At 48.3% G+C, this 26,274-nt stretch overlaps 1 protein-coding gene across 1 annotated transcript in view; it reads left to right on the top strand.

The window, feature by feature from the left end:
* Polr1a (RNA polymerase I subunit A) overlaps window positions 1–20,586 on the top strand; it is a 66,490-nt gene extending 45,904 nt beyond the window's left edge. Inside the window, exons 20-34 of the mRNA XM_020179020.2 lie at window positions 102–254; window positions 1,679–1,761; window positions 3,999–4,164; window positions 5,060–5,281; window positions 6,097–6,311; window positions 8,004–8,171; window positions 8,645–8,780; window positions 9,157–9,314; window positions 13,295–13,421; window positions 15,267–15,377; window positions 16,111–16,389; window positions 17,298–17,498; window positions 18,665–18,782; window positions 19,285–19,449; window positions 19,823–20,586. Coding sequence (XP_020034609.2) covers window positions 102–254; window positions 1,679–1,761; window positions 3,999–4,164; window positions 5,060–5,281; window positions 6,097–6,311; window positions 8,004–8,171; window positions 8,645–8,780; window positions 9,157–9,314; window positions 13,295–13,421; window positions 15,267–15,377; window positions 16,111–16,389; window positions 17,298–17,498; window positions 18,665–18,782; window positions 19,285–19,449; window positions 19,823–19,923 — 2,403 coding nt within the window. The 3' untranslated portion in view covers window positions 19,924–20,586. The remainder of the gene's footprint in view (window positions 1–101; window positions 255–1,678; window positions 1,762–3,998; window positions 4,165–5,059; window positions 5,282–6,096; window positions 6,312–8,003; window positions 8,172–8,644; window positions 8,781–9,156; window positions 9,315–13,294; window positions 13,422–15,266; window positions 15,378–16,110; window positions 16,390–17,297; window positions 17,499–18,664; window positions 18,783–19,284; window positions 19,450–19,822) is intronic.
* The last annotated feature ends 5,688 nt before the right edge of the window (window positions 20,587–26,274 follow it).

Raw genomic sequence — 26,274 nt, 5'->3', positions numbered from 1 at the left:
TGGCTTTTCTTAAAGAGCAAGCTATCTCTTACCTGCTTGCACAAAGCATTGTTTAACACACACAGGAATCATGAGTTTCATTTTGTTTTCCTTTCGCCCAGATCTCTTGTCTACTGGGCCAGATTGAGTTGGAAGGTCGAAGACCACCACTGATGGCATCGGGCAAATCACTACCCTGCTTTGAGCCTTATGAATTCACCCCCAGGGCTGGTGGCTTTGTCACTGGAAGGTTTCTCACTGGCATTCGGCCTCCTGTATGTATATTTTTTACTTTTGTCATTTCTAGGCTCAGTGGTATTAGCGACTTTGACCAAGAATGATCAAGTGATAAATACCAAGTCATTTGCATCTTACCCAGTAGACCCTAGGGCCCATGTAAAGTTCACCACTACAGAGCTAGCACAGTGCTAACATGGCATCATGCTCCGTAAATGTATGCTAGTAAATGAAAAGATGCATAGGACTGACCTTGGCCCCACCTTTTTCTGCTGTGTGACCTCTCTAAATCAGTTCTTAGCTCATTCGAAACAGCTAGAAAAGGGATGCCAAGAAGAGCATCATGGAGATTAGTTTCACAAAGTCTCCCTATCCTGACTCCTTCACGGTGGCAAAATTGAGGAGCTGTTGCAGATGTCTAGTTTTGCTTCCTCAAAAATTCTCCCCTAGGAGAAGGGTTTCTCCTCACACTTGTCAGAAATGGCTCTTTGGATATTAGTGTCTTTTGTTCCTTGATGTATGCATCTCTGAAAGAATGATGCTTGGGACCAGCCCACTAAGTCTCAGGTGTGAATTGTTCCAAGGCCAATGATTACCCTGTGGGCGCCTCCATTTCTCTGCATATGGACTCTCCAGTGGTGGTTCATGGCCTCTGGCAAGGGGTGGCAGTGGCTTGATAATAGACCAGAATTTTTCAAATTCTGATTTTGACCCTTAGTGGATCAGGAAATCACAGGAGTGGATAGCGACCAGCATTCCTTTATGTAATGAAACAGAATAGAGTAATAAAGGAAACATCAGATTTCTTCCACCTAGAATGGAATGGGATATTTTTATATCTTCCTATTCATATATGTGCATATATATAAGTATATTTATTTGCATTTGCTGATTACTATTGTAAATGTATTCTTAGTTTGGGTTGCAATCCAGGTGTGGAAAGGCCAGAGTGGTTGGTGCACATCCGTGATGCTGGCTACTCCAGAGGGTCATACCTTTGAAACCATCTTGACCAATATAGCAAGACCCTGTCTCAAAAACCAAAAACAGACAGACAGAAAGTTTTGAAAGTGACATGTAGCTCTGTTGGCACTTTTGGAAGTAGACTGCAGGTGTGGGACTGAACTTGATTTTGGCCAGGTACATTTGCTTTGGAAATGGGACATGTGGTATTTCCCTAAGAATGGCACATATGGATGCAGGGAGGGCACTTGACTCCTATAGATGGGAGCTGTTGCTTCTGATCCACTGTCTCTCCTCAGGCAGGGTAAGCAAGAGATACCAGATGACAGAAGAAGTAACTGGGGGCTTTTGGAGCCATCAAAGCCAAGGGCCCAACACCTGGGAAGGGAGCAGGCTATTTGAAGTCAAGAAAGGCTGCTAGGAATATCAGCTTGAGCAGCCTTCAGAATTGCATGGTGCTCACCACCACCTTTGGGACATGGGTTCCTCTCTCCCACAGGAGTATTTCTTTCACTGCATGGCAGGGCGAGAAGGCCTGGTAGATACTGCTGTGAAAACCAGTCGCTCTGGCTATCTCCAAAGGTAAAAACACCTGTGTGTCTCTGTTAAATGGGTTTGGTGTCCCAGTACTCTGTACCTGTCATCTCTCACTGAAGATCCTTTGTATGGTAAACACTTGTAGAAAACATCATGTATTGTTCTGTAGTACAGCACGGGTTGAGCATGCACTCAGAGGTATACACAACAGGCCCTGTGTTCTTCAGGTCTGCCATCCCCTGTAGGGAATTATGAATGTGGGGAAAGGTGTTCAACAGTGGTGAGCCTCTCTTGTGTCTGAGAGTCTCAGAGGCCCAGGATAACTCAGAGGGCTCCAGACCCAGCGTCCCTACCTGTGAATTTGTAATTGGTATCCTTACTGTCACAGGTGTTATTTTGGGACTCTCTGCCTTAGACCTGCTTGTTTTCTATCCTCTGGCAGGAAGGAGAGCAAGCAGCCTGTAACCAGCCTCATTGAGTTGATAGAGGGTTTGAGGCTTGACTCCAGGGAGCCCAGTAAGACAGGCAGCAGGTCCCCCGTGTTCCAGTTTCCCTCTCCTGGATTACAGTGTGGGAGGCTTAGACTTAGGGACTTTTGTAATGGTTCTTCCTGAACCCAAAGAACCTGTGCTGGAAGAAATGTTGGTGGTAAATGGAGGAGATGGTAAATCCCCACACCTCTTAGGCCTGCCTTTAATTTATGTCTTCAAAGAACTCTGGTAACTACTTCCTTCAGAGTTCTGCCCATTGGTTCCAGCTTTGTCCTTTCTTTTATTTATCAGCTTAGATTTCCCAAACCTGCATACCATGTTCTAGTTCCTTCCCCCTTGACTCCTGTGGGCATTGGGGTAGGAAGAGTAAGAGAGAGATTGAGGTAGAGACACACCTGGGTAACCTGTTGGTGAAGAGGTAACCTGCGGAGCTGATCCGGCCCAGCTCCCCTCCTTCGCATGGGCTTGAGTTGCATGACCAGTTCCCTCTGTAAACGGGTTACACCTCCATCCCCCCACCCCAAGTCATTCAGGAATACACGTATAATAACAGAAAAATGATCAGAGAAGTCTGGGGATGGGAGAGACCATGTATGAGGCACGAGTCCCCAAGGCCCATTGAAGTCAGGGTGAACAGGAGGAGGGAGTTGGGTATACTGGCTGGAACAGAAAAGCAGCAGTTGTTGGGGCAAAGGTACAAACATCTCTGCAAGGTCCACCTGCCAGCAGGGAACTCTTAAAGCTTGAAGTGGGAAGGACAGTGTTGGGCTTCAGAGAACCTGGGTTGGAGAGACCCTAGCTGGAGGCTGGAGGCTGCCTGCCAGAATGGCAGTGAGACAAGAAGTGGATGTGGGCAAAGCACATGAATGGCAACTGAAGTGCAGGAGAGTTTTCAGGACTGAATGACAGCATAAGTGACCTGGTTGATGGAGAGCAGGATACTATAGAAGAGAAAGAGAAGGTGGATATGAGGTGGCAGCAGCCATCAGGAGAGATGCCTGGTGACGTGGTCATGAGGGGCAGCTGCTGGGGCTCTGAGAGGCCAGCAGAGCATAGGATAGAGGACTAAGACATCAGTGTTTGTGGTGAAAGGTAGGTGGGTATTCACACTACCAACTTGCCAGGCTCTGGGCAGGACAGTATGAAGGCTTGTGACTAACACTGAACTTTGTCCTCAGAGCTTGGGGTGGGTGCCATCAGAGAGGAACCAGGATCCTGGAAAACCCTCTCCTAAGGTAACAGGATAAACTGAGGAATGACCAGGGAGGAAAGCAAAGAGATCAGGACCAGACCAGAAAGCAAGAAAGGGCAATGGAGGTAGCCATCCACAGGAGGACTGAGGACAAAGGCCACTAGATTAGGGATATCATGTCAGCATTTAGTTCCTGATTAATACCTCTTAGACAACACTGTACTGACAGGGTTCAGGAATCCTTGCAGCTCTCCTGGCTTGCCTGCCTATGGTTATAGGGACACTGATCTTTTGGTGCTCTGTGATGGGGAGATGATAGAGGCAAACAGTAAACCCAGTATTGAGGCCACATGAGAACCTGGCTCCAGCAGTGTCTTGTAGGCCTCTTGATCACACTATTGTGGCCTCCTCCTGGAGAACCAACAGGAAATGTAGCTCCTGGCTGGGGAATGCTGGAGCTCAGAGCTGACCTATCCTGGAGTCATGCCTGTCTGTACAACAGCAGTTCCCCTGTTTTCCCCTGCACTGTCCCCTGCTCCTTCAGAGCTGCACTGGAAGGTGTGCACCTGATAGGTGCTGAGCCAGTGATTTCCTTACAGGTGCATCATCAAGCACCTGGAAGGGCTGGTCGTCCAGTATGACTTGACAGTCCGTGACAGTGATGGCAGCGTTGTGCAGTTCCTGTATGGGGAAGACGGCCTGGACATCCCCAAGACACAGTTCCTGCAGTCCAAGCAGTTCCCCTTCCTGGCCAGCAACTATGAGGTAGCGTCAGCCCTGGTGCCCCAGGGTGGGGTACCAAGGCCATGGAATGGGCCTCCCACCCAAGCTTAAAGAATTCAAGCTCTCTGAACTCGAGCCACCCTGTCCACATAGCCAGTGAAAAGTTGAGTGGAAAGGATTTATAAAAGTACCCACCAGTGCCCTGAAACACTTGACATTTTCAGAGCCCCTCTGTGGGCTGTGATCATGTCAGATGGTAGTAGGGCACAAACTTCTGGAGTAACAGTTGCTATTTTAGGGGTGTCACTGTGCTGGGCCCTAAAGGCGAGTGCTGTCTGGGTTCATCCTCACCACAACCCAATGAGGTAGCAGCATTCTGTCCATTTTTCAGCTCAGGCAGCTAAGTGTGGCAACTCAAGTAACCAACTGGTGAGAGGTAGAACTAGCGTTTGAACCCAGGCCTACCTAACACATGATTGTGACTTCTCTCCTACCTTGTGGCCCAGTAATGACCATCACCATTAACTGAACTTTTAGTCACCCCATTTTGCATATTAGGAAACTGAAATTGTTATGACCTGTTCAAGATCATGATGTTGATGGCAGAGTTGAGGGTTGCACTCCAGTGCTGGGTCCTTTCTGTCCCAATGCTTGTCCCAGAACTTGGGCCATCCTCTTCCCCTCTTTCTTTCTTCCCATAATCGCTCCTCAATTTCTAGAGGGGCTCTGAGTATACCTACCTCTCCCGTATGACTCCCAAGACTTTCAGGTCTCATGTCCATTTTCCACAGTGGTGGCTCTTGATTATCAGTTGGTGTGCAGTCCCCCTAAGAGGCAGCATAAGGGCTCCTTGTAGCTTCCTGGGTCCTGTGACATTGTGCAGTGTGGCCCTTCTGTCATGCCCTTACCTTTCATCTTGTGTGTGTGGTTTGTTTAGGTGATAATGAAATCAAAGCATCTCCATGAAGTTTTATCCAGAGCAGATCCCAAAAAAGCTCTCCGCCACTTCAGAGCCATCAAAAAATGGCACAGCAAGCATTCCAGTACCCTACTGAGAAAAGGTGCCTTCCTGAGTTACTCTCAGAAGATTCAGGCAGCTGTGAAAGCCTTGAATCTCGAGGGCAAGAACCAGAATGGCCGCAGCCCAGAGGCTCAGCAGGTGATAAGGGGAGACTGGGTCCCTTCTGACATATCCAGGTCTTAGTTGGGGTAAAGGATATGGGGTTATTCCCTAATATAAGCATGGTGATGAGATCAGTCAGAATGCTAGTGGCACCCAAACGGTAATGTGAAAAAGGGACCTTTTACAATAGTATGGGTAGGTTTGGGGAGAATTACTGGAGCTAATGAATTTGGGGTTCCTTACCACCCCAGGTATGAAGGTTCAAGGGAAGCAGCCACCAGAAGTAAAGAGGGTGGCTGGCTATAGGCAACGCCCTTGGTAGAGACCCTTTAGAGAAGGGTCAGGGATGAATGCTCAGTGCCACTGTCCTGCCCTTCCTCTATTGCTGGTGCAAGCTGTAAGCAGGGGAGCTCTTTGAAGAAGTCACATGGCTACCCTGAAGGCCACAGTGTGAAGGGACCTAGATCTAGAGCTAACACAGATACAACACAGTTACCTACAGTAAGAGGCTTTACCTCTTATCCTAGCATAATCATTAACACTGTCCCATTTGACTACAGAAGGATCCCAATTGGATAGTAAATTATATGGTCCCCTGCCTGTGTTTGGATGGGCCAGGATGAGGAACAAGAGAGTTCTAGTCGACACTGTTGCCCTGGTACAGCTTCAGTTTCCCCATTTCAGTGTTGAGGTGGTTTTCACCTCATTGCAATCAGGTTTCTGTCTACTCTTTTCCCTGCTCCCATCTGAAGCCAATGCCTTCGAACCTCCTCATGCCCCTGGGGACTCCAGGAGGAGCCCGTTCCTGGTGCCCTCCCATATAACTTGAGACTGTCCTGCCCTTCATTCAGATACTGCAGATGTGGTATGACTTAGATGAGCAGAGCCGGCAGAAATACCAAAAGAAGACGGCCCCTTGTCTTGACCCTAGTCTGTCTGTGTGGCGCCCAGACATCTACTTTGCATCTGTGTCAGAAACATTTGAAAAAAAGGTTGATGACTACAGTCAAGAGTGGGCAGCTCAAGCAGAGAAGAGTTACAAGAAACCAGAGCTTTCTCTTGACAGGTGATGACATTGATTTGTTGCATGGTGTGAATGGAAGGTGACTGCCTGTCAGGCCCTGCCTGACTCATTCCAGAAGAGGGCAGCCTCTGGTGTGGAGACTTCAGCAGCAGGGAGGGACATGAGACACCAGGGAACAGTATAAGCCCTGTGGATGTTGAGGTAGATCAGAGGAGATAGACAGGAATGGATGCCCCTCATCATCCAACCTAGCTAGAAAGGCTCTGCTGGGACAGAGGCTTCAGGAGTAACCTCTCTCAGGAGTTTGGTGTGGTGGACATGGCTGAGAGTCAGGGAATCGATTTAGTCAGCATTCAGTGACTGTCCCAGGACACTGTGGCTCCACTCCTCACAAAGGCTTGGGATCCAGTGACTACTGTGATCCTTTGAGCTTTGGGTTTTCAGGTTAAGGAAGAAGGACCATGTGGAGGCCTCTCAGCTTGGACTGATTCACCCCAAAAAAAAAAAAAGGAATGAAGCCCATAGTATGGGCAGGTGGGAAGCTAGGCATGATACCAACACCGTGGGTCAAGGTACCACAAGGGCCACCTAGGAATGCCTGCTTAGCTTCAGCCTTGGGTCCTATCCATGCAGCTCACCAAAGCTACAGAGCTAAAAACCTTGAGACTGTGCTATAGCATGGTCACCTATCTTACCTCCGGTGACACCAGGCGAGGTACACAGATGGTCTGACAGCTGGATGACGGAACAGTAGAAGCACATGAGTAAAGATGCACACCTGAGTAGAGGAACTGAAGGGGAAGCCAGGATTCTCTCTTTTTCCACCCTTTAACAAGGCTTCTCCAGCCAAGCCTGAGAGAGTCTCTCTGAAAGAGCAAAATCCTAACTCCTCAACGCCACCCCCCCACCACACACACCCCTACATTCTTGTAGCTCAGTAGACTGCATTTGCCTCCAGAAGGTCCCAGAAAAAACTTGCATAGAAATTTAGCTTTACAACTCCTCACAGTGGCATTGCCCTTCAACCAACGAGGTCATTCACACAGCTACATGTGTTGAGCCCCTTTGTTAATACAGTGTTTTGAAAGGGCCAGCTGTCACAGGAAGACTGGTTAGTACATTGCAGAATTATGCAGCATGGATACTTGTTGGAGTTTTTTATTTGGTTTGTTTTTTTGAGACAGAATCTTGCTAGGTGGCCCAGCCTCCAGAGTGCTGGGATATGGGCACGTACCACTGCTCCTGGCTTGCGTGGATACATCTGATGTGGTCTACAGGCACTTTCAGTAACAAAGAAAACAAACACATCACAACTGCTTAGTGAACCTGAACCTCTTTCCAGTTTGTATAGCAGGAGGTTTAAGCTCTCTCCACACTGTCACAGCTAATGGGGGGAGGGGAAGATGCACAAAGGAGAATGTGAATAATGATACCAGAAATTCCCATTGCTCAGGGGGCCTGTAGTAACTGGCCCAGCACGGACACATGGTACTCTGGGCATAAATGTAAACTTCCAAAGAGGAATTTCTAGTGTTTCACCACCCAGCTGGGATCTATGCTGGGTAATGTTACGATGTCACAGGGTGACTCTCAGGAATCCGAAGATTACAGGGGCTCATTTGCCTAGGAGAAGCCAGCCTGTGATGACATAGGGGTTTTGAGTTTCTGGTTTCAGGTGGTATGGTAGAAGTCTGGTGTCTGCTTGTGATTCCCACTGCCTCCTGCTGTCTCCAGGCTGAGGACCTTGCTGCAGCTGAAGTGGCAACGCTCGCTGTGTGACCCAGGCGAAGCTGTGGGTCTGCTGGCTGCTCAGAGCATCGGGGAGCCCTCCACACAGATGACTCTGAACACCTTCCACTTTGCAGGCAGAGGAGAGATGAATGTTACCCTGGGCATTCCAAGGTGCGGAGCTGTCAGGGTACATGCATAGGATCTGCTCAAGCTCACCTGGGGAAGGACTCATTTAATGAGAGGCAGAGGGAGCATGTGAGTGAGACTGGGTCCATCAAAGTACAGATCAGGGTTTGGAGTTGCAGAACCCACTTGGTTTCTGTGGTCTGATTAAAGCCCAGACCTTTAGGATCTCCATTATCCCTCTGCCAGCTCCTGTGTCAGAGTTACCAGGGGTGCTTATGAGACTACACACAGGCATTGTTACCATGTGGGGCCATCGGGATGGCCAACTCCGGAGGTGCCATTCTTGTTGCTTTGGCCGTTTGAGTGTATGTATCAGGTAGGACTCTGATCCAGTGTACCTGCTGTGAGATCACAAGGCCTCTCACATCCCAGAACTCTGACATCTTTAGGAGAGGCTTCAGGTGAACTGGGGATCTGGTTACCTCTTAATGGTCAGGCGTGCACGTGTTCTGTGACAGGTTGAGGGAGATTCTCATGGTGGCCAGCGCCAACATCAAGACACCCATGATGAGTGTGCCTGTGCTCAATACCAAGAAAGCCCTGAAGAGGGTGAAGAGCCTGAAGAAGAAGCTCACCAGGGTGTGCCTAGGAGAGGTAACTGTCTCCCTTGTGCCTGGGCTGCACACTGAGTGGAGTGGGACTTTATGCCCTCCCATCCCTGCAGAGCAGACTTTGCTTACTGTTCAGATTCCTACCAGGGAGAGAAAAAATATCTCTGCCAGTTCCTGAGCAAGAATGGGTCAAAAAGCTCTTATCATTAGTTCTGCAGCGTCCTCGTGTGCCTAAAAAATGCAGTAAGAATGCATCCTGGGTTAGCTTACCAGCACTATAGGAACTCACTCCTACTAGGCTCAGACCACCCTCGAGGTGTTTTTGCAAGCTGTGCCTGCAGACAGAGCTCACTAAGCTTTCTTTGGAGTTTTGTCCTGTGGTACCTGGACGAGTCAGATTCTCTGTGTCCCTCTTGTAGGTGTTGCAGACAGTTGACGTCCAGGAGTCCTTCTGTATGGGAGAAAAACAGAACAAATTCCGGGTGTATGAGCTGAGGTTTCAGTTCCTGCCACGTGCATATTACCAGCAGGAGAAGTGCCTGAGACCTGAAGACATCCTTCACTTCATGGAAACAAGGTCAGGACTCAGGCAATGTTTGTCAATGCTCTTGACCCACAGAGCATTCCTAGCTATGGGGCTCCTAAAGACAGGTTATATTTGCCCAATGAGCCCTGCAAAGGAAGTGTTTGGGAAATAGACCCTGCAGTGTAACCCAGAAACCTCACCCCAGTCTGGCTGGTGGGTATGACCTTGTTAGCTGCACACCACTCTCTGAGTCTTTCCTCTCTTGGGTTGATGGGTCAAGATTGTTGTCACTTCGAGTGTTAGGATGTACAAGTGTGTGTACAATGAAGAGTAGGAAGCCCCATACTGGTAGTGCTCCTGCGATGTCAGCCCAGCACATGGTGTTAATGTTTGATGGGATATAATTCTGGGCAGCTATCTTTTTAATAGTGAGCAGTGACATGCTGCTTTTAAACCCCAGTTCTGTAACTGGGGTTACCTCCAGCTTCTTACAGTGAAATTCTGATTCCTGTCTGGTAAAGAGAATGAAATTCCTTTTTCTCTCAAGTTTAAGTTACTATTAGACATTTGAAAAGCATAAGCCATATTTGCTGAGTGTGCAGGGTAGAAGGTTGGGCTCTTTGGGACTGGAACAAGCAGGAAAGAGCCAACAAAGTACTTCTGACTTGCCCACTGTCCCTTATGATGACATGCAAACTCCAAAGGCTGCAGAGTGCAGCAGGCAGCAAAGGCTGGTGACGTGGGTGGGAGACTCCCAGCAGACTTGAAGAGTGGAACTTGTCTCAAAGAGTTGGCTATCACCATGTAGAAATATGGGCCAGAGTGGGTAGATCTTCTGATGTAAAACAAATAATAAAGCCTGCCTCCCTTTTTTTTTTTTTTTTTTTCTTTCTTTCTTTGGTTATCTGGTTGCATGTTTTGGTTTAAAAAAAAAAAAAAAAAAGCTGCCAATTTTTAAATACCAGCAACTAATTCATATACTTTTAAAAAGCCTTTGGTAGGCAAAGAGATCCCATTTGTTGGTAGGATTTGGCCACAGGTCACTGACCACTGTTTCTAATCTAGACTAGCTCCTAGGTCTTCCCAGAGCTGCTCAGATACAGAGAACTCATGGCAAATCAGAAGAAAGAGCCCCTCTTCCCTCAGCCATCCCACACCACCAACCCAGGCCTGTCCAGAGTCAGTAACTGGGGCAGCTGAGGCAAGTACTTATGCTCTCAGCCCTCTACTTTCCTGCTGTAAGGTCCGGCCTCTTAGCAGGTAGCCTTTAGGTTGGTGAGTAGTTCAGGATTTGAACTAAGCCCTTAGGACAGAAGGTATTCACCAGGTGGATCCTGCCCCAGGGTGACATGAGCCCTGGATGAGGTTGTTGCTAGCTGGGCCTTGGGGAGCACCTGCATCAGTGTCTGCCTGGGTTAAGAAGGTTTGTTCATCAGGTGGTCCTCCATGTGCTCTGGGACACTGGGCAAAGTGACAGGAGAGCCGTGTAGGCTGCAGCCTGCCAGCTCATTAATTAATAGAAAGGAGCATGACTCCCAAGTGCAGCGGATGTTTGTGCTGGCCTGGTGGCCCTCTTCTGAGAAGTGGGAATTAGGATCACATGGCCTCCCGAGAATGATGGAGTTGATGGCCTGCCCCATTTCTCTTTACCTGAGGCTCCAACTACAGAGCAGCTAGGTCACCATAAGGCACGTGCCAGACTGTGCTTATAGTTCTTTTCCTGACATTACCTCATGGAATTGAAAATAGTAAATCACTTTTTAAGATTTTCATCTTGATAAGTGACAGCCCTGGCTTGTTCCCAGCAGTGAAGTACCTTTTCAACTCTTAGTTGTTTTGCTTGAACACTTGAAAAGCTTCGATAAACAAGGCCATGTGCATTCACTTCCGGCAGAGGCAGCCTTGATAACTTCAGTAGCAGGGCTCTTGAGGTCTCAGGCAAGGTAAAAGCAGAAGCAGGCTGTGAACTGACTGCACGTTGGAGTCACTGTGTCAGTCTGGGCAGAGACACAGCCCAAGGAAGTAGAAGGGCTCCGTGTGTACTTCCAAAAGAGCCATCCTCTGCTGAAATGGTTACTCTTTGCTCTTCTTCCCTGTCCCTCCTCTCTCTACCTCTTTCCTTTCTCTTCTTCCCTCCCCTCACTTTCTTCTCTTTCTTCCCTCCCAGCTAGGGAGAAACTCTTTTGGCATAGATTGGAGAAAAAAAGAATAGAGACAGGATGGAAATATATAGGCATGGACGAGACCCTACACTTCACTTTGAATATTTGTATGAATTATCTGGAAGGAGGGCTGGAGTGGTGAAGTGGAAAGAGACCTAAGCTAGAAGTCAGGGGGTGGGAGCTGTAGGTTCTGGCCTCCAGTCTTAGCTGTGGACTGGCCCAGTGGTCATCTCTATAGTTAGAGCATGTGTGAATCTGACTCTCCAAGCAGCAGGTAGTAAGAATGTTGCCAGGCACTTTCAGAAACAGCCAAGGACCATGTTCCTGGTTTGCAATTATTTATGTGGGATGGAAGGTTCCTCTGCCACCTACCTCTCCTGTACCCTTTTAGTTGCCACACTTTGATAAACAGTACAACCTTCAGAAAGCAGTTGCTGGAGGCTACCACTTCCTTTGCTCTTGGCAAAATCACAGAGGGACAAACTGTTTGCACCTCCAGGAAGATGCTCCAGGAGTCCTGGCTGTGAGATCAGGAAAGGCTTCTAGAGGGCCTACATCTACACTTAGACTCACCAGAGCTCCAAGAGGTAAAGGGGCTGGGGAAGTTGCTAGCAGTGGCTTGAACAAAGCCCCAAACGATGCCTGGGAGTGAGAGCAGACTGCCAGTGGGGTTGAGGGCAGTTGTGAATGTGGGGAGGAGCCTGGACTTTACCACAAACTAAGACAGGCCAGGATGCCTGATGAGATGGAATGGCAACCTCAGTAGAGGGAGGGTCATCTCTGCATAGTGCTTCATGTGTGGGGTGAGAGCAGTCCCGTTACAGACGAGATTGAGGCCCTCTTCTCCAGTCTGGCACAATGGAGACGTGAACCTGAGCCTGTCCTTTATAAAACATTTCTCCCACCCCTCCTAGTTGAATTGTATCTTTCTAAAGTTATACCCTGCCTCCTCTCAACTGTGACTCTCCTGTCCCTATCCCCAGTGTCTGGTGAACAAAGTTGTCACTGTATGACCTCTCAGTTGTCTTTAGGCCTCTCTGCCAAGGACTGGAACCGCAACAAAACTATATACCTCCTTAAAAAGTTTAAAAACAAAAAAAATTAGAAGAGAGAGAAGATGGCATTCTTTTTTTTAATGAGCAAAGCAGTAAACATTTGACCTGCCTGATTTCCAAATTAAGACACTAAGCTTCTTGAGACCCAGGAGCCTAACATGTCATCCTTGCATTACCCTCAGGGCTAGCCCAGGATAGACATAGGGGAGGCCTCAGAGAACACAGATGGATGGATGTAGGGAGGGCTGCACAAGGACCTGGTATTTTCTTCAGTTAAAAAAACCATCCAATTTGGTATGATGAAAAAAGGCAAGAGGTTATCTGAGAAAAGCAGCAGTGGGGAGAGGGCAGAATGGGGCCCTGAGAGACCCTAAAAGTAGATAACTGAGGAAGAAGGGACAAGAGACCAGGGAAACTCCCCCCATCCCCAGGTTCTGAGCTTCCACTGGGTTCTTTTGGGTTTTTGTTGTTGTTACTGTTTTGTGGTACCATGGCTTGAACTTAGGGCTTTTTGTGTTAGGTATTTTTCAAGATAGGATCTTGTGAACTATGTGCCCATGCTGGGCCCCCTGAGTAGCTAGGATTATAGGCATGAGCCACTAGCACCCAACAAATGTGATTTAATTCTAACCTATAAATAAGATTCATTGCCACAAAGAAACTTGCCATTGTCCTTTGATACTGTGAACTTTTTCAGTGGATAGGAAAGACTGGCCTCTGTCCAGTGTGTTAAATCTCCTAAGGGTTTCCTTTGGCAAGGAGCAGAGGAAAGCACAGGTTCTGATGGGGGTTGCATGGCTTTCCTCTTACCCAGATTCTTTAAACTCCTGATGGAGTCCATAAGAAAGAAGAGTAGTAAAGCATCAGCCTTCAGAAGCGTGAACACACGAAGAGCTACGCAGAAGGATCTCGATGATGCTGAGGAGTCAGGGAGGAGTCGGGTGAGTGAGTTCTGAGGATTCCTTGAGTCTGCACAGAGATGGCCTCAGGGCTGAGAAGCACATAGGGCTCATGTATGTCTTCTCCCTAGGGAGGACTTGGTGACTGTTCCTGGTGCTCTGCAGGCCCCTTCCTAGTGTTGGCTTGTCTCTCTACTTACCTCAGCATTTAGTTGCTGTTCTCAGAGAACCAGCAAGCCACATTTATTCTCAGGTGTGATGGGTGAGACCAGGGAGACTGCCAGACACCAGTGTCTAGTAGTCGACCCTGGACAGACTTCAGGTCTGTGTTCATTTTTTTTTGTGGTACTGGGGCCTTCACCTTGAGCCACTCCACCAGCCCTTTTTTCTGAAGGGTTTTTTTGAGATAGAGTCTCACAAACTATTTGCCTGGGTTGGCTTCAAACTCCAATCCTCCTGATGTCTGCCTCCTGAGTAGCTAGGATTACAGGTGTAGGCCACTGGTGCCTGGCTAGGTCTCTGTTCTTAAGGACCCCTCTAAGGTGCTTTCATCCATAAAGGCATGACCGGAGCCTTTGAAAGTTCCTTTTGTGGTTATGTTTTGCTCTGCATTTAACTTCCCAAGGCCAGATGAACTGATGCCCACCAGAACACTGGCAGGGATCAGAGAGGTATTTTAAAACATGAAAGTTGAACCTCAGTGATGAAAAAGGAAGGATTAGGGAATAACCATTGACAAAGTAGTCCAGGAATAATGATGCCACCTCTGCCAGGAAAGCAAGAACAGACCAGACCTGAGAAAGTGTGGCAGGTCCCTGATGCTGGGAGCCAGTACTGCTTTTTAGGTTGTCCTTTATAGGATAGTGTGCTGTGCTGATGCAGTGAGCCTGCTTGGGGTGGGGTGCCGCATGGACTGGAACTGCCCCACCTTGCTCTGTGGTCACCTTTTCCTTGTCTCTTCACCCCAAAATGACATGCCACCCTAGAGCAGAGATAATGCTAGATCCCTGTGTTCTGTGGTGTCACAGATGATTCATATCTCAGGCCTACAGTATGAACTGTCTTTGAAAATCTTCTTGTTCTTAATTCTATGAGAAACTAGGAGCCATGGTCAGGAGGAAGAAGATCTAATTATTTTTAAAATACTCAGTGTTATACCAAGACAAACCTTCCTCCCCATCCCCACCTGCAGTGTAGCTGATTAACAATATTTAGAACAATATTTTACACCATCTTCTTTTAAAGACTTGGTAAACCCTGGCACTTTTTTTTAGTGGGACTGGGATTTGAACAAAGGGCTTCACACTTGCAAAACAGGCACTCTACTACTTGAACCACATTTCCAGTCCATTTTGCTCTGGTTATTTTGGAGATGGGGACTCATGAACTATTTGCCCAGCCTGGCCTCAAACCATGATCTTTCTGATTTCAGTCTCCCAAGTAGGATTATAGGTGTGAGCCACTAGCAACCAAGCATTAAGCAGGTGCTCTATCACTGAACTACATTCTCAGCTCTCTCCCTTTTTTGGGGGGAGAAGGGGATGTTTTGTTTTTAAGGTTTAAACATGAAAGACTTTACAAGTGGTGCATATAAAGGTAAAGACTGAGAAGAATCAAAAGCTAGACAATGTGGATTCTGGGTATATAAGCCAGGTTGGATGGTAGGTAGATGGAGGGTCACTGATGGAAGGGTAAGCAGATCAGTGTTGGGAAGGTGGTAGGTGGACGTAATGGTGACTGGCTAGGTAAGAAGAGGGATGTGTGGGTAGATGGATGGATAGGTAAGTTGGTAGGAAGATAGATGAGTAAGTTGGTGGGCAGATAGATGGATTCACCAAGCACTGGAAATTGGAGCTAATCATTTTCTTCCTTGCCCCTAAACCACAGGGAGAACATGAAGGTGATGAGGAAGAGGAAGGGAACATTGTAGATGCTGAAGCCGAGGAGGGGGATGCTGATGCCTCTGACACCAAACGCAAGGAGAAGCAAGAGGAAGAGGTGAGAGGACTCTGCTGAAGTGAATGAGCTGTGGTCACAGCTGATTTTCCCCTAGTACATTGGCCATACCTCTGTTATCATCCTGGGAACTCAAAAAAATCTGAAGCAAGACCTGCCTACCCAGCATGCCTCTCAATTGAGTAAATGGAGTTTATAGGGCAAGAATTCTCAGGGCTGCCCTTCTGTTCAAGGTCTGGAGTTGTGTCTCAAGTAGTAGAGTGCACGCTTTGCAAGCCTAAAGTCCTGAGTTCCAACCCCAGCCTCACTAAAAGGAAAAAAGAAATTGACTTCCCCTCCTGTTCTAGCTAACCTTAGTTATGAATTAGACTCAAGGACCCCGAGAAGCCTCTGACAAGAAGTCAGGCTGCTTCTTGTTCCTACAACGAAAATGTGATCCCTCCCTCCCTTCCCCCCAAACCAGTCCCCTACTGTCATAATCCCTGCAAGAACAGGCAGGTTAGAAAGGCCGAGGGAATTCACAAGTAAGAGAGCTTGGGTGAGTAGAAGAGCTCCACTTCCAAGGAGTCAGACACATAAGGATGAGGGGTGGCAGGGGTGCCAAGGAGTGGAAGGTGGAAGGTAGCTGGGTCATAGTAGAGAAGCTAGGAATGTGGGGCAGGTGGAACTTGGGGGACCAGGCCAGGCATGGCCCTTGCAAGGGTGCTTGTTCCGTAGGCAAAGTCCAGGTGATTTTGGGGCCCTGAGTGACAGCCTGCATTCTCTTTCCTGCCAGGTGGATTATGAGAGTGAGGAAGAGGGGGAGGAGGAAGAAGAGGATGATGAGGATGCACAGGAGGAAGGAAACATCTGTGATGAAGGCACCCACCAGGCTCACAAACCAGATGAGGAGGTGGGCTCAGTCCCTGAGGAAGACTTGCCCCAGAAGCCTCGCCGTCACCATCCAGGGACCCAGGGAGCCGAGGCTGTGGAACGTCGAGTTCAGGCTGTTCGTGAAGCCCACTCGTTCATAGAAGATTATCAGTATGACACTGAGGAGAATCTGTGGTGCCAGGTCAGTGGCTACACAGCCAGGCCTAGGGCGTCATTCCAACTTGTTTAGTGTCCTTGAGGTAGGAACCTGCTTCAGAGCTCCCTAATAGCCACCAAGTAAGGCTGCCATGCTTCCTGTGCCTGCTCTTCTGTGCACAGGTCTGTGAGAGCTTGCTGGTCCCTTTTTAATCCCAGTAGCTTTCAGAATCTGTGATGGCTAGAGACCTTCTTCCCCAAAGCACAGCCTCATGCGTCCCACTTTGAAACCCCCTAATGAGCCAGTTCTCTTTGAGTACTCAGGAGTAGCATGTATGAGTCTCATTTGCCAGTCCTCATAGGTACTTTCCAACATGTCACATCATTTAATCGTCCGGACACAAACATGTTAATATATATCACAGTGGTAGAGGCTTCCTTCCTGCCAACAAGCAGGAACCTTGCCCCCTTGCTTCACACGTGTCTTCTGACCACCATTCTGGGGATTTCATGGTTCCCTTAGGGGCTGGATGGTTCCGATGCCTCTACATCTACACAGACTTAGTCTTTGTCTTCCCTTGGATCCAGTTCATTGCTTCCCAAATGGTCATGTAGATGGCAAAACTCACTGATGGGATCCCAGCACAGAACAAAGCACTGTGCTTGGTGGCCTCAGTAACATTTGTGACAATGCAGCTTTGCATTTCCACCTTGAATGTGGGTCAGCGAAGCTACCCAGTGTTCACTTCTCACCACCACCACCACACACACACACACACACACACACACACACACACTCACTCACTCACTCACTCACTCACTCACTCACTCACTCACTACATCTCATGCGGCCAGGGTGTTACTGAGAGGGCTTTGAAAGTGCCAGCAGGCCCCTGCCCTATTCACAGGACTAGGAGTGGCATCTTCCCAGCTCAGCTCTCCCTCCTCTTGTAGGTGACAATGAAGCTCCCTCTGATGAAGATTAACTTCGACATGAGCTCCCTGGTCGTGTCCTTGGCTCACAGCACTGTCGTCTACACAACTAAGGGCATCACTCGGTGCCTCCTGAATGAAACTACCAACAGTAAGAATGAGAAGGAGCTTGTGCTAAACACAGAAGGAATCAATCTCCCAGAGCTATTCAAGTACGCCGAGGTACTTGTCACTTGCCAGCCTGTCTGCTGGCCTGCAATAGAGCCATAGTTCCGACCTCACATTGTCTCAGGACCTGGCTACTGGGAGCTGAGCCTCCAGCTGATTGAATCTGGTGCTTCCTCAGCCGTACATACTTCAAACCAAGTGTGTGTGCTCTGGCCCTCCCCCTAGGAGCCTATGGTGCCTGTTACGTTTGCAGTACAGATGCCTGCTGAACCTTAACCAAGAGTGTCCCAGATTCATTTAAGTACAATTTTTGTTCTTGAAATTAGGACCTCCTAGAGTAGAGTTGTTTGTTGCATTGCTGGCCTGGATGCTACTCACTTTATCTGGTAAAGGAGTCTCCTGTCCCACCTGCTCACCAGAATGTCCATTCTTTCCTCTAAGATGCTTTTAACCCCTGAGCACAAGGCTTTCCCCACAGGATACTCAGGAACTTGAGGTTCCCCCCCCCAGCCCATTCTCCCCTAGCCTGCATTAAGCTGACCAAGCCCCCCTGCTTCTCACTTCTGCCCCTTCTGAGAGTCAGCCTCCCATCTCCACAGGGCATGGGTAGGTTGTACTCACTTGTGGGCTTTGTTTCAACAAGGACCAGGCAGGCCACCTGGCTTCACTTGTCTCCTATAGAATGTGACTGTGGCTGGGGCAGTGCCCCATAGTGCCAATCCCCAAGGGCCTCTCAGGACAGCTCATTTGGAGCCCTTGACCCCTGGAGAAGTGTTTGAGGGTCTCTTCTGAAGGCACTCTGCTCACACTCCAGGGGAGCCTTCGTTCTAGTTGATAGGTCTGTATATTAAAATAATAAGGGCCAGGGGTATAGCTCAGTGGTATAGCACTTGCCTAGCATGTACAAGGCCCTGTGTTCAATCCCCAATACTGCAAGAAAAAAAGAAGAAGAATGAACAAAAAAATTACCTTATTCTGAATCTGAATCACCTCTTGACTCTGATCATGACAGCAAGACAGACCTAGAGGCCTGGCCTTCATGCTGTCAGCCCCTCTGCCAAAAGCTTTCCCTTTCATTAGTCCTGGACTGCCTCTCCACACTTTGTCATCGCCTGTTCTCAGTTGCCAGGCACTGGGAGAGAGACCATGTCAGGGGGATATTCGGATGGGAAGGAGCTGAAGCTCAAGCTCCTAAGTCAGTGCCTCTGACTCCTGCACAGGTGCTGGACCTACGTCGTCTCTACACCAACGACATCCATGCCATGGCCAATACTTATGGCATTGAGGCCGCACTGCGTGTGATCGAGAAGGAAATCAAGGATGTGTTTGCTGTTTATGGTAAGAGGAGCACTGGCAGCTCCCAGAGGGCCCGGCCCTAGTTGGAGCACCAGGGTCAAGGCCGAGTCCACCCTACACCAGGGCAGGAACTAAGACGCAAGTGCAGTGAGTGTGTCTGTGCAACAGTGCAGTCTCTGAGAGTCCCCAGAAGTGAACAGGGCAGGGATAGGGTGGCAGCTCCACCCCTGAGACCACTTAGTGGTGTCTTAGCTGCCAGTCTTCTGGGAATCTCTCTTTTGATGACTTGGCACCATCCTGCCTTCAGGCTTCCAGATCCCCAGTGGATCCAGCACAGTTAGATTCTTGCTTCCGGTGCTGCTGGGTGGAAGTGGAAAGCAGAATACAGGGATTGGGGTAGTCCCCAGACAAGGGAGGGACCACAGGGTCTAGACCCTAAGACCATGAACTGACTGAGAGGTAGCCTGGCTTGTGTCAGGTGATGCTTCCCAATTGCCACCCTTGTCACTGTTCAACCTTCTTTATGTTTTGGCCCCCATGACAGGCATTGCAGTTGATCCTCGCCATCTCTCCTTGGTTGCTGATTACATGTGTTTCGAGGGTGTTTACAAGCCACTGAATCGCTTTGGAATTCGGTCTAGCTCCTCCCCTCTACAGCAGATGACATTTGAAACCAGCTTCCAGTTTCTGAAGCAGGCCACCATGATGGGTCAGTGTGGGGTGGATGCCTAGGCCTTCCCTTTCCTGACTCTGCCCTCAGCAAATAGCCTAGCCCATGGGGCATCTTTGCACAGCACCTTAATGCAAGTGAGAACTTAGAATCTGTGGTGGGCAGAGGGGGTTGGGGGGATTGTAGCAGACAGGAAGGCCGCCTCTGCATTCTAAAGGAAGAGGAAAAGGTCTTCCCCACTCTCAAATGCAAGAACAGTGTCTCAATGTGTAATCTCAGCCTCAGAGACTCAGGACCAGTCCTCCAGGCTTTCAAATGCCATCATATCACTTCATTGCTGAGCCTCCCCGTCCCCTCATGTCACCCCACTTCAACTTCAACCCCCTGACGCAGGCTCTTGTGTCTCTTACAGGATCCCACGATGAGCTGAGGTCCCCATCAGCCTGCCTCGTTGTGGGAAAGGTCGTCAAAGGCGGGACAGGGCTGTTCGAACTCAAGCAGCCCCTGAGATAGCAGCCTGCACAGCACTGTTTGCCCAACCTGGAGGACCTGGGTGGCAGTGTGACTGGCTAGTTCTCCACATGAGTGGACCAGAAGGCTAGACTCCAAGGCATTTCAGAGCACTTCAGTGGCCTTGGGCTCCAAAAGGAGCTATCCTCTGGACCAAGCTAGCTTCACCCAGAAAAGGGCCATGTTGCTCATCCTTACCCTCCCTATCTCAGGATAAGTGACGAGATTCCCCAAGTCCTCCAAGTCCCTCTGAGATGGCTTCACTTGTGCTACAAGAGATCTTGGTGGCAAATCCCTAGCAAGAATTCCCAGGGCTGTTCACTGGGAAGACCAGGGCAAGTAGTGTTTTGCTGAGGGGACTCTAGGCATCTCCATGGCAGGGAAGTGAGATCGCATTGTTGTGAGTGATCAGTGGCTTCAGGTGGGATTCCTGGAGGTTCCTGATGGACAGAAATGTGGAACCTGCTACACCATGGCCTGCCCCTCCCCATCCCAGCCCCTGGAAGCACAAGAGTCCCAGTTCAGTGCCTCTTCCCTGGGCTAAGGGCAGGATGGCACAATCCTCCATTTACCAATTCCTGTGCCTGGGGTGGGGCCCTGGCCCTGCTACCATATGGCTGCCAGGCTGGCCCCAAGGCCAAGGGCAGTCTCTCCAGGGCCCCAGCAGCTCACTCCCTCACAGAAACCTCAAGTTCCCCACTAAGGCCACTGATCCAAGTTGCTTGGCTTTCCCAGCTCTCAGCTTGGTATCAAGGCCAGTGGCTCCCTCCAGGTCCTGTGCTGTCTGGGATCCTCCAGGTTCCTTCTCACAGCATAGCAGCAAGGTGCCCTAGCTTGGACAGAAAAAGCTAAGAGGACTTGTACAGAGGCTTTGTAAAACTAGAGCTGTTTCTATTTTTATCTAATGTTATTCCAACTCAGGCTGAGTAATAAACATCACTGGACTAGCTGTTAGGAGAAAAAAAAAAAAAAACTTGGATTTTAAAGTTTTTTCCTTGGTTTATAGTTTCTGAATTTGCAGTTGAGAACCCAGGACTGGGATTTTCTTGGCACAGTCAGATCCTCTTTCTGGTCCTCTTCCTGCTTTTATCTTACAATGGGGAGGGGGCTAATCCTGACCCCTACTGCCTCCTCCACCTCAGATTCTAGACTGCTGGAGAGCAGTGTCCCCTTCCAGCTCTGGTCCTGTGGGCAAAAGCCTGTGGGAAGGAGCTGGACCAACATTGGTAGGGTTAAAGGTCAGCCTTGCCACGGGTAAGGACTGCTGCTCCCTCCAGGCATGTGAGGAAACCCCAGCCTGTGCCTCCTGTGCCCATACAGAAACCAGTGCCCCAAGATAGGTTGCCATGTTCAGCAGAGCTTGGTCATAGAGGAATGTGATGGCTTTCAAGGGAGGTAGGAAGAAAGGGTCCAGGTAGAACCTGCCCTGAGGGCCCAGTCTGCAGAGTAAGACACTTACTCTTTCAATTAAAAGGCATTTTCACTACTCAGTGATTTCCATCCGTAGTAGAATTGTGAAAGATGATCTTCAAACTGGTGGCCGGGACAACTAGAGGAGAATGAATGTTTGGCCTCATGGTTCCATGGGGTTGGCTACACCCTCTCACTGAGGGACCAAGGTGAGAAAGCCAGCCCACAATAGCGACAGGGCTGTGGACTGCCCACAACTACATCAAACCCCTGACCTATGCTGAGACGGGAGGTGATAGCCTCCTCGCCTCACCTGTCCATGCAGCTCTGTTTTATACCTGTCTCCCTTCCAGTGGATATGTAGAAAACAGCACACCTGGCTTTTTGAAACAGTTGTTTCAGAGCCAGCACATCTTGATGAGCGAGGACTCTCACTGTGGTCCCCTAACTGGATTACTCGCTCACTTCAGGGTTCTCTTGGTTTCAGAAGCCTCTGGATAAGCCAATGTAGTCTTTGGGTTTTCTCAGGATTGCAAATGCTCTTTCTCTGAGCATGCGTATGAGTTTTGCAAGAACCATAGTAGGCACAAGCCAAACTTGATATAAGGACAGAGGGTCAAGCTGCAAAATCACTTTTTAATCAAAACAGAATGAAGATTGTCTAGTGGGATTTACAAACTTTCCATAGAAGTTCTTTCAGAACCCTGGGGTGTTAGCCAAATGTCTTTCTTGCTTGCTTATAATGTTTTTCTTAATCCCTCCTTTCTGAGTTCTCACCAGAATCACTACCAGCAACCCTACAAATGCTCCCATGAATCTTTGCGATATCTTGTGTCATGAACCAGGTAGGAACAAAACAGGAATGGATGAAGCACTTTGTCCCATTCTCAGTCTGAAGCTTGAACCTTCCTTTCATGTCTTTGTCCATTTTGTGTTGCCATAACAAAGTTCCTGAGGCTGGAAACTTTATAAAGAAAAGAGGTTTACTTACACTACTGGAGGTTCAAGAGCAGGGTATCAACATCTGGTTGGCTCTGGTTAAGGCTTCATGGCATGTGATATCACAATGATGGGAGCGTGTGCAAGAGTGACAGCAGTGCCTGTGGAAAGAGGATTCAGAGGAGTCACCAGGCTCTCATAACAACCTATTCTCTTCCAAACTAATCCAGTCAATCCAATGAGACCTACATCAGTCAGTCCTTCCAAGGGTGGTGCTCCCAAGACCTGTCACTTCCATTTGGCCCTACCTCTTAACACGTGAACCTCTGGGGAACAAACCATAGCACCTTCCCTGGGCCCTTCCCCCAAATCTGTATATGTCTACCCATTGAGCACTAAACTCCCCACTCCTTCCTCCCCTCAGCTGTTGGCAACTATCATTCTTCTTTCCCTCCCTATAAATTTGACTTCTCCAGATTCCTCCTTAAATGGAAGCACACAGGATTTGTCTTTTCCTTACTAGCTTGTTTCACTTAGCACGTCCTCAAGGTTAACTGACATAATAGCATATATCAGGATTCTTGCCTTTTAAAGACTGAGCAACAGCCCACAGTGTGGATATCTCCCATGTTCCATTTAGTCATCTATTGGACACTTGAGATGCTTCCAACCTTTTGCTATTATAAAAAAGGTGCTATGAACATAGGTATCCATGTATCTCTCAGAGACCCTGCCTTCCTTTGGATAGCTATTTAGCTGGATGGTATATGATATATTTTTAATTTCTTGAGGAGCCTCTGTTCTCTTTTTCATAGTAGGTGCATCACTTCACATTCTCGCCAACACTGCACAGAGTTCCAATCCCTTTTTTTGTTTTTGAAACAGGGTCTCAGTGTATAGTCTAGGCTGCCCTGAAAATCACAAGGCAGCTCAGGCTGGCCTCAAATTCGTAATCCTCTTGTCTCAGCTTCCCAAGTTCTGGGGTTATAGGTGTGTACCACCACACAAGTTGTTTTGGTTTTTTTTCCCCTAGTAGTAGCCTTATAATGGGTGTGAAGTGATTTCTCATCTATGGTTTGATTCGGGCTGTATTTTAGTCAAATGTGGGGCCTTTAGGTAGTTTATACTTACCATCCCAGGTTAAAAAACACTTGTGAAGTATCTGTTGCTTGCCATTCTTTAATTTTTGAGTTTAGGATTGAGTGAGGGACTATAGGAGTCCAGAAAATGCTCTCAACTATCAGGCACCGATGGCTCACGCCTGTAATCCTAGCTACTTGAGAGGCAAAAATCAGGGAGATCGAGGTTTGAGGCCAGTTCAGTCAAATAGTTCATGAGACCCTATCTCAAAAATGTCCAATACCAAACAGGGCTGGTGGAGTGGCCCAAGTAGTAGAGAACCTGCCTAGCAAGTGTGAGGCTGAGCTTAAACCCTAATACTACAAAAAAAAAAAAAATGCTCTTGAGTAGGAGAGATTGGTCCCTAAGTCTTGATAGGAGAATGCTCATCCTTCAGCAGTGCCACTTCACACTCCCCAGTGAAGGAGCCTACCACAGGTCTAACCCTCATGCAATTTTACTTAAGTCACAATCATAATGACCAAAAATTTCAAAATTTCTACCCCATCAACCCCTACCCACTTGCCTTTTTGCCCAAGTCCCCTTAGGTCAGAGGCTATTGGTTCTGCACTTTGGAACCACGTAGGGACCTTTTCAAAAGTCCAGTTCCAGTGCCACACCAAACGATTCTGATGTAATTGGCCTGGGGTGTGGCCTGGGTATCAAAGATCTTTAGAAGAATCTCCATGCAGCATAATCAAGGACCACAGACTTCAGCCTTAAATTGTGGAAATTTACAGCCACCGTTTACCTGTCATTTGATGACTTTTCAGAGACTGAGTCACTGGCCATAGGTTTCTGCAGTAAACTGTTTAACAGCTGATCCTTGTCCTCAGAGCATGTGTGTGTGTAAACTCTTGTGGTATCCTGTAGGTGCCTGCAAGGATTGTATAGCAGGATTCAAAGGAAGCCACTATTTTGCCTGACAAAAGGTAGGTGCCTTGCTTCCAGCGGGATCCAGGAGGCCAGGGAGGCTAGCTGTGCAGCTTAAAGGTTCCTGCCACTAGGACACCAGCAAGACCAGTAGGAAACGCTTGACCAGCAAGTATTCTTCACAGCAGCTCCATGAGGAGCTTCCATGTGAAAAGTTAAACCAGTTTGGCCATCTAATGAGACCAGACCTTCAGTTCTGTCCTCCCGTGAGTGGTGACAAGGAAGTTGGATTCTCAGAACTCCTTAGAGCACTCAAGTTGTCACAGCCACAGATGTCACTGGAGCTGCTCGGGTGACTCCTCGAGCAAGGGTAGGATCAAGGTAGTTGTGTGCTTCATGGTACCTTCTGCCATTTTTTCCCACAGTTCTCCCCGATCCCACATTCATCTTATATTAGCGTCCAGGGGCAAACCATGTGGACCCTGCCCGTGCGGAGCTTGTAGTCTGGTGCCCCAGACTAGATTATCAGGCCAAAGGTTGAGGTACCCAGTAGGTATCTTGAGAATATGAACAGCAGACCCTCCAGGTAACACTTTTCTTTGTGGGAAGAAAAGTGAAGAGGCACCTGGATGCTCAAAGGCCAGAAGAAAAAATGTCAGGAGTCCAGTCATGACTCCTCCACCTTATGTCTCGCTCCCACCCTGTTTGCTCAGCCTTCACCCTTCATGGGGAAGAAGCTTGTCTGTGGTCACACCTTTCCATCTCTCTAGTGAGTGAGTTCTGAGTGAGGAAGTCCTGGTGGCCCTGCCAGACTCTGCCTTCTAGATTGACTGCCTGCTGTCATAGGAGCTAAGCTAGCCTTGGGACATGGCCTCACTTGTGACAGAGTTCCAGACACCACAGGCATCATCTGGACCACAATAAACACTCCTCTGCCTATGATTCTTGCATAAAGGGTAAACCTGATGTTGAGTCCATTCAGCCAGTCAGACCTGAAGAATGGGTTGCACACCAGCACCAGCAAGACGCTGGCCTCCAAGGTCAGGCTCTCCCTGAAATCACAGGCCGTCACCTTCCAATGTGGCCCTAAAAAAGCTACTTGGTCTCTGTACCTGGATTCCCTTATGTGTAGAATCAAGGTGAAAGTAAAATAAGTGTTCATAAAGTTACACAACTGTGCGTGTTTACCTATAATACTACGTGAGTCTCAGCTAGAGGCAATTTGCCCCCCACCCCAAAGGACATTTGTCAGTATCTGTTGACATTTTTGGCTGTCACAATTGGAAGAAGGTGCTACTCCATCTGGGTGGAGGCCAGGGATGCCACTGAACCTACAATGCATCGGACAGGCTCCACAAAAAGAGCTGTCCAGCCCCAAATGTTAGTAGTGCCAAGCTGAGAAAAACGGAATCATTTACATTTTAATCACTCTGATAGGTAAAATGGTGCCATCTCATTACTGAAATTTGCAATTCCCTATGAATAAAGCTAAATATCTTCATACTTACTGGTTTTTCTTCTGCACTTGTGAGAATTGTCTATTTGTATCCTTTGCCCATTTTTCTATCGGACTGTTGTTTTTACTGTTGATGTTAAAGAATTGATACTTATTACAGAGAGAATGTCATCTACATCAAGGACTTTTCTCCCAAACCATTAAACGAGTGAACTAACACAGATGAAGAATTTGGTACAGAATCCACACCATGATAAACCTTCAATAAGGAGGTCAGCTCTGAGCCGGATGTGGCAAGGTGCATCTGTAGTACCAACTACCTGGGGAGGCTCAATCCAGAGGATTGTTTGAGGGCAGGAGTTCAAGGACAGCCTGGGCAACATAGATTCTAGCTCAAAACACAAAATGAGAGGACTCAGCTCTTGAACTTCAGTTAAGGCTGCTGGAGCATTTCCTGAGGTACAACAGATAGTGAGGAACTAATAATAAGACTATACTTATGATGACATCCAGGTGTACTGGAGAGACAATGTTAAGAATGGAAGATTACCAGAAGT

This window comes from Castor canadensis, chromosome 12, assembly GCF_047511655.1.
Source record: "Castor canadensis chromosome 12, mCasCan1.hap1v2, whole genome shotgun sequence".
In the NCBI taxonomy this organism is placed as follows: Eukaryota; Metazoa; Chordata; class Mammalia; order Rodentia; family Castoridae; genus Castor; species Castor canadensis.
The sequence above is the reverse complement of the archived record's forward strand: the minus strand, read 5'-3'. Positions and strand labels throughout refer to the sequence as shown.